Genomic DNA, 12,674 nt, shown 5'->3' with positions numbered 1-12,674 from the left:
TCTTTCTTCTGCCTCATTTATCCATCAGTGAGAGCCTCCATTCTTGTTTGCACCTTAATAATAGCTTTTTTTATTTCAACTTGGTTAGATTTTAGTTCTTTTATTTCTCCAGAAAGGGCTTTTATATCTCTCGAGAGGGTTTCTCTCATATCTTCCATGCCTTTTTCGAGCCCGGCTAAGACCTTGAGAATTGTGATTCTGAACTCTAGATCTGACATATTACCAATGTATGTATTGATTAGGTCCCTAGCCTTCGGTACTGCCTCTTGTTCTTTTTTTTGTGTTGAATTTTTACGTCTTGTCATTTTGTCCAGATAAGAGTATATGAAGGGGCAAGTAAAATACTAAAAGGGTGGCAACAACCCCAGGAAAATATGCTTTAACCAAATTAGAAGTGATCCAAAATCATGAGGGGGGAGAAAGGGGATAAAAAAAGGTTCAAAAAGGAAGAAAGAAAGAAAAATAAAAGAAAAAAAATTTAAAAAAAAGAAAACACCTAAGAAAAATATAAAAAAGAAAATATATATATATTAGATAAAGTAGTAAAAAATCATTAAAATAGAAAAAGGTAACCGTTTAAAAAAAAAATTTACCCAAAGGCGAGAAAAAAAAAACAAAAAATGAAAAAGAAAAAATTAAATTAACTGCAATACTAAAAAAATCACAGGGAAAAAGCCATGAGTTCCGTGCTTGGCTTTCTCCTCCTCTGGAATTCTGCTGCTCTCCTTGGTTTTGAAACCGCACTCCTTGGTAGGTGAACTTGGTCTCGCCTGGATTTCTTGTTGATCTTCTGGGGGAGGGGCCTGTTGTAGTGATTTTCAAGTGTCCGCCCCAGGCGGAATTACACCGTCCTTACCCAGGGCCAGTGTGAGTAATCTGCTCGGGTTTGCTTTCAGGAGCTTTTGTTCCCTGAGCGCTTTCCGTAGAGTTCCGGAGGACGGGAATACAAATGGCGGCCTCCTGGTCTCCGGCCTGGAGGAGCCAAGAGCCCAGGGCTGCACTCCTCAGTGCGCCCTCAGAGAACAGCACCCAGTCACTCCCGTCTGCCTGACCTCCGGCCGCGCTCCGAGCTCACCGAGCCTGCGACCGGTTCAAGGTAACACGGAGCTGCGAGCTTACTGTCGGCTCTGTCTCTGTAGCCGGCTTTCCCGTTCCAATACCCGCAAGCTCTGCGACACTCAGACACCCCCGATCCTTCTGTGACCCTGCGGGACCTGAGGCCACACTGACCCCGTGTGGGTTTTGCCCTGGGTAGCCTCTGGAGCGATGTCCCTCAGTGGAACAGACTTTTAAAAGTCCCGATTTTGTGCGCCGTTGCTCCGCCGCTTGCCGGGAGCCGGCCCCTCCCCCCGGGTCTATCTTCCTGTCGCTTTGGATTCACTTCTCCGCAGGTCCTCCCTTTCAGAAAGTGGTTGTTTTTCTCTTTCCAGAATTGCTGTTCTTCTTCTCTTCAATCTGCCGATGGATTTTCAGGTGTTTGCAATCTTTAGATAAGCTATCTAGCTGATCTCTGGCTAGCTGAAGTAGTCTCAGCCTGCTACTTCTCCGCCATCTTGACTCCTCCTCAATATAAAAATGGTTACTTCCCGGGCTGAGGGTAAGAGTCAGATGGACCCCGCAGCTCTGCAGTTCTGCCACCGCCGTGGCCACCTCTGCCTCTCCCGCGGAGCAGGTGACCTCAGGTACCCTCCCCGCCCCACCCACCCAGGCGGGTGCCCCCTCCTCGCTTGCCCGGGTGGGCCCGCCGGGCAGAGGCTGCTGGGGCTGAGGGTGCGTACTAGAGGCCCGCAAGGAACCCTGCGTGAGATGGAGGCGCCCAGGAGGAGACTCAGACTGGGCGGGCGCCCCCCATCCCTCTCTGGCCGCCGGGCTGCCTCACTCAAGGGAGGGGAAGAGGGGGCCGGCTCATGCTCCAGCCTTGCGCTCCCGCTCGCGCTGGCAGCCCGGGCCGCCCTCTTCCCCTCCCCCGCCGCCGGCTCAGCCACTGGCGTGCCGGCCGCTGCCACCTCTGTCCTCGAGCCGCCGCCACCAACCCCAGACAGCCTGCAGCCCCAGCGGGAAGCAGCTGGAACGGCAGCAGCTTGCCCGTCGACCCCTATCTCACTTATTCTTATGGCCATACTTACGGCTTTGTCATCTCCTAAAATGAAACCATCTTTAGTCTTTTAAGCCACTAACCTTCTATGCGTCACTTCCTATCTATCCATGTAGCACAGAGAGTCCTATTACAAATAACAAAATCCTATAACACAATCCTTCTGTTTTGTTTTTTATTTAATTCTGTACTTCCAGTCATTGTTTGATTCACTTTCCTCCCATATTGGTATCTCTTCCTGACAATCCGTGACTCTTGAATCCATCATGTCTTTCCTTTCACATATATGACTCTATCCACAGAGCTATGTCTTAGCGCAAAATGAACTATTTTATTATATGGTCCTGAGCACAAACTGCTGAATGGTCTTAAAGCACAGTGCACAAGGCAGGCAACTCAACATTGCAATAAATCAGTGTTATCCTACTTCATCTAGGCAATCATTTTTGCCTCCAATCCACCTGTCTTTAGAAATCTATCAATCGCATTTTATCAAATGAGTTTGGAATGACTTCATCACCTTTCTCAAACCTAGACCTGCATTCTCTGTGCTAAAGGAGAGCTGCTACCTGATCTCAAAAAACATAAACCCACAGGTTAAGTCCTGTGATTAAGTCCACAGGTGAAGACGTCTACAAGTCCTAACTAATTATTTGAATACCCATCAGATTGCAAAGTCCTCTCCCTTCTGTCTCTCACAATAAATAAATGCTTTTCCCTTTGAATGCTGATTTGAGTCACATTTGTCTGAGATCCTTCCCTCTTCAACCCCAGGCTGTCAGTTATCACCTGGATATTTATTCCTCAAGCTTTTGCTCACTACTGGACTCTTACTGGAAGTGTTCAGACTTACTCAGCTGTTAAAATCTTACCTCTTTTGAAACACAATGACACTTCGAATACTGGGCCCAGTTTTATCTCAGGGTTCACTTTTATCTCACTCTTTCAAAGGTGCATTTCTCAGGGTAATTGTTTGCATACACACAACTGCTTTCCTTGCAAGCCACTCCCATTCCCATTCCATTCTCTTCCCCCTAGTAGAGTCTGTACAATCACCTTATGAATGCTCTCCCATTTATGTGGTTGCTCCTTCTTAGTTCCCCTCAGCTTCCTCTTTTCTACTAAAAATTTATGTTTTGTAATTCCTGCATGCTATGCTGTTTTCAAATAGGATCTACATGTAAAACAAAACAAAACAAAGCAAAAAAAATTCACTTTCAGCCAGGATACCACTATAAGCTCCAGATTTATGTTACCCAAATGTCCATTTGAAATAATTTTTTGAAATCTTTCATATGTGGTCACAGAGCCAAATTACCTATCAAGCTTAAAATTAGAAAGAAGCTTTTGGTAAGATAGCAAGTCTGGTTAAACATAAGTTGCTTTTGAGATATTTATCATAAATGACCATATGAAAGATAGGATATTTGATTATTTCTTCATATTATATCCAAAATCTCAGAGAAATGATACTTTCCTTTCTGTCACCAACTTCCTGCCCTATCTCAGATTCTACTGTATCATTTTCCTTTTATTCAATGTTTGAAATGGATGGATCTGATAAAGACTAACAGCAGTCCTCACAGGTCAGATTCTGGAGGAAGAGGAAACAAGGGTTGGAAGAATGAAGGTAAAAAGAATTAAAAACATGTGCCAAAGGGTCAAAGTGCACTTACCCCTAAAGCTCAGGGATTGATGTGGAACATATCACAAATAGGCTATTGGACTGGGAAGAGACTACAGACTGACCCCAGTGCATGGGCATGAGTGAATGAGTCTAGAATTTTCATGCCTAGCCTTACTATCTGTGAGGCATCATCAAACCTAAAATCTAACCAAGCTCCTATCCCATGTGGGCTACTGCTATGACACCAGCAGGTCTTGCTTTCTGTCACTCCTCTCTCTAAACAGCAGTGAGATTTGCAAATGCAAAATATATCATACCATTTCCTATTTGATGCCCTTTGATAATCCATCATTTGTCTCAGTGTAAAATCCAAAAATCCTTATAGGGCTTTCAATGATCCAAACTCGTCTCCAAACTTGTCTTCTTCCTCCATCCCCATGTTCCCCAGGCTTCTTTTCCTGACATTCACACCATGCTCCCTGCCTAGGATACCACCTCCATTCTTATTCTCCTCATCTGTAAAGTGTAGATTAAAGTACAACATAAACATAGAAATCATTCATAACACTCTATGTTGATTCAGACCTTACTGTTCCATGTAGATAAACCAGCTTATACTCTATTGTTTCACAGCAAACATCACAAATAGTCATAAATACATTTCTCCTTGGGTAAGACATTTTATATGTATGTATGTATGTGTGTGTGTGTATACACACACATACATATATACACACATACACATATACACTATATAGTGTATATTATATACATTATATATATAGTGTATATTATATTATATACACTATATATATATATAATCTCCTTAAATACTAGAGGCTCCATTCAGACCAAATATCCCTTGGCAGTTTCTTTACCATTGTGTCCCTGGGCAATCAGACTGCAGAAAGAGGACTGCATATAAAGGGCATGGAGATAGTTGTAGAATTTACAAATGAGATAGAAGGCAGGAGTAACAGGGGTCTTCTAAATATTGGTTGAATTGTTGGGCCCCAAGAGGCTAAGATGGCGCCGGGTGGCCTTCTCTTCCAGATCGGGAACCCACATGGCCGACCACAAAGGCGCCAAAGTGGCGGTTTCGGTTTCCCATCAGTTTCGTTTCCCGCGAGCCTCCACCCCCTGCAGGGCGTGTCTCTCCCAACACCCGCCGACACAGCACATCCCCATTGGCCCCCACTTTGCTGACCTCACTTCCCTTCCCTCACCCCATATAAGCCACTGCCCTGCTCAATAAAGCGAGATCCTGCTTCGACAGATCCCCCGAGCCTGGTGTCATCCATTGGTGCGTCTGGGTTCGCGACACTCGCCATCCCGCTCAGCCCCGGGAAGGGGCTTCCGGCTGGTCTGGTCGCCTCCACCCCTCCGAGGGAACCCCAACAACTGGTGCCCCGTGTGAGGACCCTCTCCTCGTTCTTCTCGCTGATGGGCCAATCGGTCTTCAGGTGAGTGTACCCCCATAAATTATGGGGCATTCATCTTCCAAAAGTGACCCTGCCCTCAAATCCCTGCGTTTCCTTTTGAGAAGCTGCGGTCTTTCCCTCACCAATTCCCAAGCCCTTAAGACATGGGAGGCCTTTGTTAAGGTGGCTCCTTGGCTTCCGGAAGGTAACCTTTTTGATTGGGACACGTGGGATCGTATTGAACAGCTAATCCATAAAGCCCATGTAAACAGGGGGGAGATACCCCCTTTGGGTACTCTGGCGGCACTAAAGAGTTGCTTTCCACCCAGACCCCCAAAGGGGCTTAAGGAGTCACCTTGCCCCCCGAAATCTTGCACCCCTCCCCCTTCCCAATCCGAGGCAACCAAACTCCCTTCTGGGATGCCCACTCCGACTATATCAGACAAGCCACAAGAGAAGTCTCCCACTCCCACCTCAAACATTCCTGACGGCCCCTCCGCTAGACCCAAAAAACTCTACTAACATCTCTAGATGGAAATAAATGCCTTGGGGCCGTAAATTCATACGTTTGTTGGAATGCTCCCAGAACCGTCCCTACATCACAAGGAAAACCTGGGCCTTGCCCATGCTCCACATTCCCTCCCTCACTCCACACTGCTTGCTACCTTCTGGTACAACAACAGCTTGACCTTGGGCATATCCGCCCATCTCTTAGCCCCTGGAATTCCCCCATTTTTGTCATCAAAAAGTCTAACAACTCATGGAGGTTGTTACAGGACTTACGACTAGTGAACAGCAGGATGATCCCCTTTGGGACCCCTCAAAGGGGGCTCCCATGGATCCCTGCTATTCCATCTAACCATTTAATTACCACCATTGATATTAAGGATTGTTTCTTCTCCATTCCCCTTCATCCCGATGACACAGAAAAATTCGCCTTTTCCCTGCCCGCTCCTAACTTCTCTGGGCCCGACCAGAGATTTGAATGGACCGTTCTCCCCCAAGGAATGGCTAATAGCCCCTCAATCTGCCAAAATATATTGGCTCGAGTCTTTGCATCATTTCTTAGGGACCCAGACATCCTTTTCTATATCTACATGGATGATATTATCCTGGGGGCCCCTGACCCATCTCAACTTGATCTCCTCACTTCTAAATGTCTCTCCATCTTGGCCCGCCATGGTTTTAAGGTTGCCCCTGAAAAGATTCAAAGGGTCCCCCTTTTAAAATCCTTGGGTCCCTGCTCTCCCTGGACACAGTATCCCCCATTAGACCTCAATTACAGATCCAGTCCTCATATACCCTGCCTCAATTACAAAAACTCCTGGGCGAAATAAACTGGATGAGGCCATGGATCTCAATCTCTACCGAGAGACTCACCCCCCTATTTGACCTGCTCAAGGGCTCCTCCCTCTCGTCCGCCATCATTCTGAACGCTGATCACCTCCAAGCGCTTACTGAGGTTCAACAGGCCATTGACAAGTCCACCTTAAAGCGGTTCACCCCCTCTGTGCCTCTGGTTTTGTACATCTTCCCGGGGGAATCCCTGATGACTGTGTTGCTTGCCCAACAGGGGGAACCCATCCAATGGATCCACCTCTCGGTGGGGGGCACCCCACGGGTATATGCAACAATGGACCAACTCGCTGACTGCATCACAAAGGGGAGGACCAACTCACTTCATCTTTTTGGACAGGACCCAAGTGCTATTATTATTCCCTATAGAATTCAGGACTTTGCCTGGCTCCAGCGCAATAATGTAAGGGTAGCCATAGCTTTAGAAGGGTTCACTGGCGACATAGACTGTCATTATGGGCCCTATAAATGGATGAACTCCGTCGGTAAATTACCATGGAAGTTCCCCACATTGTTTGTCCCCCGGGCAGACCCTTCCTATCACACGGCCTTCACAGATGGAGGCAAGATAGGAGCCTCAGCAGTAATTTTCCCACCTCATCCTAGCAACAAGGGAAGCCTTACACCTCAAGAATCCCTCACCCATGAGGTACAGGGATCAGCACAATTCAAAGAGCTATATGCTGTGGTCCTAGCTCTCTCCAGAGTTGAAGGTCCCCTCAACCTGTTTTCAGACAGCCTTTATGTGGTCAATCTCCTGCCCAATCTGATTGATGCCCACATTAGACTTGATTCTAACCCCATTACCCCACTCATGATCCAGACCCGTACCCTTCTAAAACAGAGAACCAACCCAATATACGTCCAACACCTTAGAGGACACCAGGGACTTCCAGGATTCCTTTCACAGGGAAACTCCCTGGCCGACCGACTTGCGTCTACCCCCCAATGTTACTCCGTTGAGGAGGCCACTCATTTTCATAGACTCACCCACGCCAATTGGAGGGGACTCCACCACCGCTTCCCCCTGGTCCCCGTCAAAGATCTTAAAAAGATCATTCGAACCTGCAAATCCTGCCAGCCTTTTTTGCAGGTCCCCCCACTCCAGGGACCCAGGTGCAACCCCAGAGGGCTACGCCCTAATCACCTCTGGCAAACAGACATAACTCATTACCCCTCCTTTGGTAAACTTAAGTATGTTTTCATGTCTGCTGACACCCACTCACATGCGTGTTGGGCAACGGCCCACGCCAGTGAAAAGACTAAACATGCCATTAGCCACTTCCTACAATGTTTTGCCACACTAGGACTCCCAGAACAGATCAAGACTGATAATGGCCCCTGCTTCACTAGTCAGGCCCTCAAGGATTTCCTTACTACCTGGAATATCTCCCACTCCACAGGAATCCCCTATAATCCCAGGGGCCAAGCAATCATAGAAAGACAAAACCGCACCCTTAAGGACCATTTACAAAAACAAAAGGGGGAATCACTCCCCCCACACGACCAGCTTAAGAAGGCATTATTTACCCTAAATATATTAAATTTTTCCAAATCAGACGGCCTATCTGCATTCCAGAGACACTGGGCCACTGCAGCCCCACATCCCGCTGTCCTGGTTAGATGGAAAGACCCCCTGACGGGCCAATGGAGAGGGCCCAACCCCCTCCTCACAGCAGGCAGAGGATTTGGATGTGTGTTCCCACCCTCTGAAAAGAAGCCCATATGGGTGCCTGCCAGGGACCTTAAGTACCTCCCAGAGGTGAAGGAGATTGTTAACTCTGACCCAGAGGGCCTACCGCCCTCTGAGGAGCCTCCCCTTATTGATTCATAGGCCCACCAATCAGGATGTCTTGGGTGGCACTGCTTCTTCTTCTGCTGGCTCATGGACAAGTCACTCGCGCTGGCCTATGCTTAAAGAATGGGCCCCTACTGGCCCAGGCTTTCCTCGCCAATGTCTCCCTGCTCCTTCCCACCACGAACTGCCCTCTTTGGCCTCCCAGAGACTATGTGTACATATCTCCCCTCTCTTCTAATGTCACCTGTCTTTGGGCGCCCCCGTTAGCGGACAATGGCTCAAATATTGACCTCGGGGCTATTGACCCCAGCTACTGTGACCAAAACACCACAGTAAACAATACTCAACTCTGCCCCCCCAATGCCACTGTATTCGTCTGTGGGGACCAGGCATTCAGCTTCCTCCCCACTCATTGGAATGGCCTTTGTGCCTTAGCTTGGCTTCTGCCAGATCTCAACATTATTCCCAACAATCAGATCCTTCTGATTCCTGCCTTCGATCGTCTCGGAGGGCGATCCAAAAGAGCCATCCAGGCCATCCCCATCATGCTGGGATTAGGGATCACTGCGGGAGTTGCAACCGGCTCTGCCGGGATAGGTACCTCTCTCCACTACTATAACACATTATCCCGACAGATGATTAATGACTTGGGTGCAGTCTCGGAGACCATCCTTGACCTCCAAACATAGATGGACTCGCTGGCTGCGGTAGTCCTCCAAAACCGGCGAGGCTTAGATCTATTAACAGCCGAAAAGGGAGGCATATGTTTGTTTTTACAGGAGGAATGTTGTTTCTTTGCCAACCGGTCGGGTATTGTACGAGACAAAATCAAGAAGCTACAGGAGGACCTAGAGAAGCGCCGCCACGCCCTGATGACCTCCCCCTTCTGGACAAGCTTTAATGGCTTACTTCCCTTTCTCCTCCCCCTCCTGGGGCCCATCCTAACCCTACTTCTCCTGCTGACCTTTGGCCCCTGTATTATCAATAAGATTGCCCAATTCGTCCAAAAAAGAGTGGAGGCCATTCAACTCATGAACGTCCATGTTCAATACCAGAGACTGGCCACCCGTGACGACGAGTCCTACGAGGGGCCCCATCAATAGTCTCACGACCCATGGCAGATGGGATTCCTTGCAGGAACAACCCACGCCAGGTCAAGGACCAGACCCCCATATAGGCATGATATTCAATGACGGGTAAGACCGGCGGGGGATGCAGAGCAACCTAAGACAGGGGGTACACCAAAGCAGTGTGATTCCCCAATGACGGGTAAGCCTGAAGGCCCACCGCCGGCGACCTAAGACAGAAGTCATGCATACAAAAACAAAAGGGGGAGATGTTGGGCCCCAAGAGGCTAAGATGGTGCCGGGTGGCCTTCTCTTCCAGATCGGGAACCCACATGGCCGACCACAAAGGTGCCAAAGTGGCGGTTTCGGTTTCCCATCAGTTTTGTTTCCCACGAGCCTCCACCCCCTGCAGGGCGTGTCTCTCCCAACTCCCGCCGACACAGCACATCCCCATTGGCCCCCACTTTGTTGACCTCACTTCCCTTCCCTCACCCCATATAAGCCGCTGCCCTGCTCAATAAAGCGAGATCCTGCTTCGACAGATCCCCCGAGCCTGGTGTCATCCATTGGTGCGTCTGGGTTCGCGACACTCGCCATCCCGCTCAGCCCCGGGAAGGGGCCTCCGGCTGGTCTGGTTGCCTCCACCCCTCCGAGGGAACCCCAACATTGAATAAAAGAAAGTTTGACTCCTCTCTTCCCTCCTTCCTCCACTACCATCTGTTATTATTCCCTTCCCTTTCTTTTTCCCCTCTCTGTTTGCTTTCTTGCCCTTCCTTCCACCTCCTTCCTCCCTCACTTCCTCCCTCCCTTCCTTTCTTCCTCTTTCTTTTGTGTTTCTCTTTCTTCCCTCTCCACCTGTCCCTCTCCCTTCATTTATGCCTCCCTCTCTTTGGCATCTTCCTTCCCTATCCATAAAATAAAAAGCATTACAAAATTAAATTCCTGTATCTAAATTCTTGGTACATCAAAAACCCTTCTTTGTCCTTGTCACTGGAAGTTAATTTAGGTCAGTAATTATTTATATACCTTCATTCATTCCACAGGCATTTAATAGTCACCAATAGCACCAGGAACTGAGTCTATAAGGCCAGTCTCCTACCAGTACTTAAAAGTTGTAAAACTTTCTACATGCATGCTTTATGAACTCAGGAGGAAAATCTGTAAAATCTGAAAGTAATGTGTGAAATCAACATCCCTCAAATAATACAATTAGATTCTCAGCAGAAGATGAAAGACTCAAAGGGTAAAATTGCCCCAAAAATGGTTTAATAGAGGCTATTTGTCTTCTGAACAGTTGTTGGCAAGGGACCATGATGAAACTCTTTCATTATGGCTTGTGGAATTCCACACAGTGCCAACGATGACATTTTGGTTTGAAGGCTCTGAACTTGCCACTCACATATTCCCCAAATTAATCCACTGTGTGATATTTTTTAATTACCTAACAGAAACCCCCCTTCACTCTTACTCTATAGATACCACACTTTTTTCTCACGACTTTTCTAACTGCCTCTTTGAATTCTTGATTCCTCAAACTGTATATAACAGGGTTCAGGAGTGGGGTGACCACAGTGTAGAAAACAGAAATGATCTTGTTGATTTCAGGTGACAGGTGGTCATTGGGGCGAACATACATAGAGATCATGGTCCCATAGTAGATAGTGACAACAGCCAAATGGGAGCCACATGTGGAAAAGGTCTTCATCCGTCCAGATGCTGAAGGGATTCTCAGTATGGTAGATACAATGAAAACATAGGACACAAGTGTAAGAAGAAAGCAAATGCACAGCACTGCAATTGACAGGATGAAAATGACCATCCTGGTGACATACACATTGGAACATGAGAGCTGCATGAGGGGAGGGAGATCACAGAAGAAATGATTGATCTGCTTAGGACCACAGAAATCCAATTTGGAAATCATTAGGCAGGGCAGAAATCCTGTGCCTACACCTGTCAACCAGGAGATTGCCATCAACTTGGTGCAGATCTCAGGACTCATAAGGAAAGAGTAGTGGAGTGGTTTGCAGATGGCCAGGTATCGGTCATAGGCCATCATGGCCAGAAGAAAGCACTCAGTAGCCCCAAAGAACACAAAGAAGTAAAGCTGTGCCATACAGGCAGGGAAGGAGATGGCTTGGCCGTGAGAGAACAGGTTGGCTAGGAGAAGGGGCACAATGGTGGATGTATACCAGATCTCCAGAAATGAGAGGTGTTTGAGAAGTACATACATGGGTGAGTGCAGCCGCTGGTCCTGGCTCACCACTGCAATAATGACAACATTTCCTGTGACTGTGAGAAAATAGATGAATAGGAAGATGGCAAAGAGCAGTGTCTGCCATCCAAGAAGGTTCTGGAATCCTAGCAGCTGAAATTCAGTGACACTGGACACATTTGGGGGCTTCATTGTCTGTGGAAAAGAAAACATTTTGGAAAATCACTATATAAAAACCATAAAAATATTTGTAGCTCTTCATGTTTAGCAGTTCAGAGGTTACTTTTTTAATAGTGGAGATCTTTGAATGCAATGCTTTATAAGGACAAGCTTTTTATAACAACAATTTCATCTTGGTTTTATAAGAAAATATTTAGATATCACAAGCTGAATGTGGATGTTAGGTCTTGGAAAGAACATCAGAAAATTCCATTTCTTGTGTTCTCTGAAATTTAGAAGTTTCAGATCCAAAGATAAAAACAAAAGCAGAAACAACAGGGCAAAACAAAACAAAACAAAAATAACAAAACAAAACAGAAAGAAAGCAAATTTGGAACTAAGAATAACAAAAACAATTTTTTTTAAGCAGGAACAAATGGATGCAATGACTTTCTTTTCTTGCATATGCGTTTTGTCTGATATAGAAGTCAGATATAACATATATCCTATGACATCTTGGGGAAGCTTGTACATTCTCCTTTCAAACAATATTTATGGATACCTTGTTCAATCTGTGTGTGTGTGTGTGTGTGTGTGTGTGTGTGTGTATGAAGCTTTGTGTGAGCTGACCTTTACCTCCATCAGTGTCCTTTCTTGCCCAGTTGGATACCATGTTCTGCCATTGAGCATGTATCCTGTATACATTAAATATGTCACCTTCCCTTTGCTTTCCTTCCATTCATTGTCAAAGCTGGTCCTGGTTAAAAGCAACATCCACCCACCATTCACGAGCTTCCATGCAATTAAAGAGATGAGAGATGACACAAAATACTGTCATTTTAGAATTTATAATCAAGAACTTCAGTGTCTTTAATGCTGTGGAACAATGACTCCACCTTTTTTTCAGCTACTTACTCTTCCATTCTCTTGAGTGCC

General features: G+C 46.8%; 1 protein-coding gene across 1 annotated transcript; it reads right to left on the bottom strand.

The window, feature by feature from the left end:
• Positions 1 to 10,805: 10,805 nt before the first annotated feature.
• Positions 10,806 to 11,771, bottom strand: LOC101673694 (olfactory receptor 11L1). Its single transcript, XM_004782017.1, has one exon. It carries the CDS (start codon positions 11,769 to 11,771, stop codon positions 10,806 to 10,808), a length of 966 nt encoding a protein of 321 aa, XP_004782074.1.
• Positions 11,772 to 12,674: the final 903 nt, after the last annotated feature.

The sequence above is a fragment of the Mustela putorius genome, unplaced genomic scaffold (genome assembly GCF_011764305.1).
Source record: "Mustela putorius furo isolate JIRA1106 unplaced genomic scaffold, ASM1176430v1.1 tig00001009_pilon_pilon_pilon, whole genome shotgun sequence".
Classification (NCBI taxonomy): Eukaryota; Metazoa; Chordata; class Mammalia; order Carnivora; family Mustelidae; genus Mustela; species Mustela putorius.
This window is presented reverse-complemented; position numbering and strand designations above follow the sequence as displayed.

Coding starts and splice junctions, on each gene's coding strand:
- LOC101673694 (XM_004782017.1), bottom strand. CDS start 11,771: ATGAAGCCCCCAAATGTGTCCAGTGTCACTGAATTTCAGCTGCTAGGA.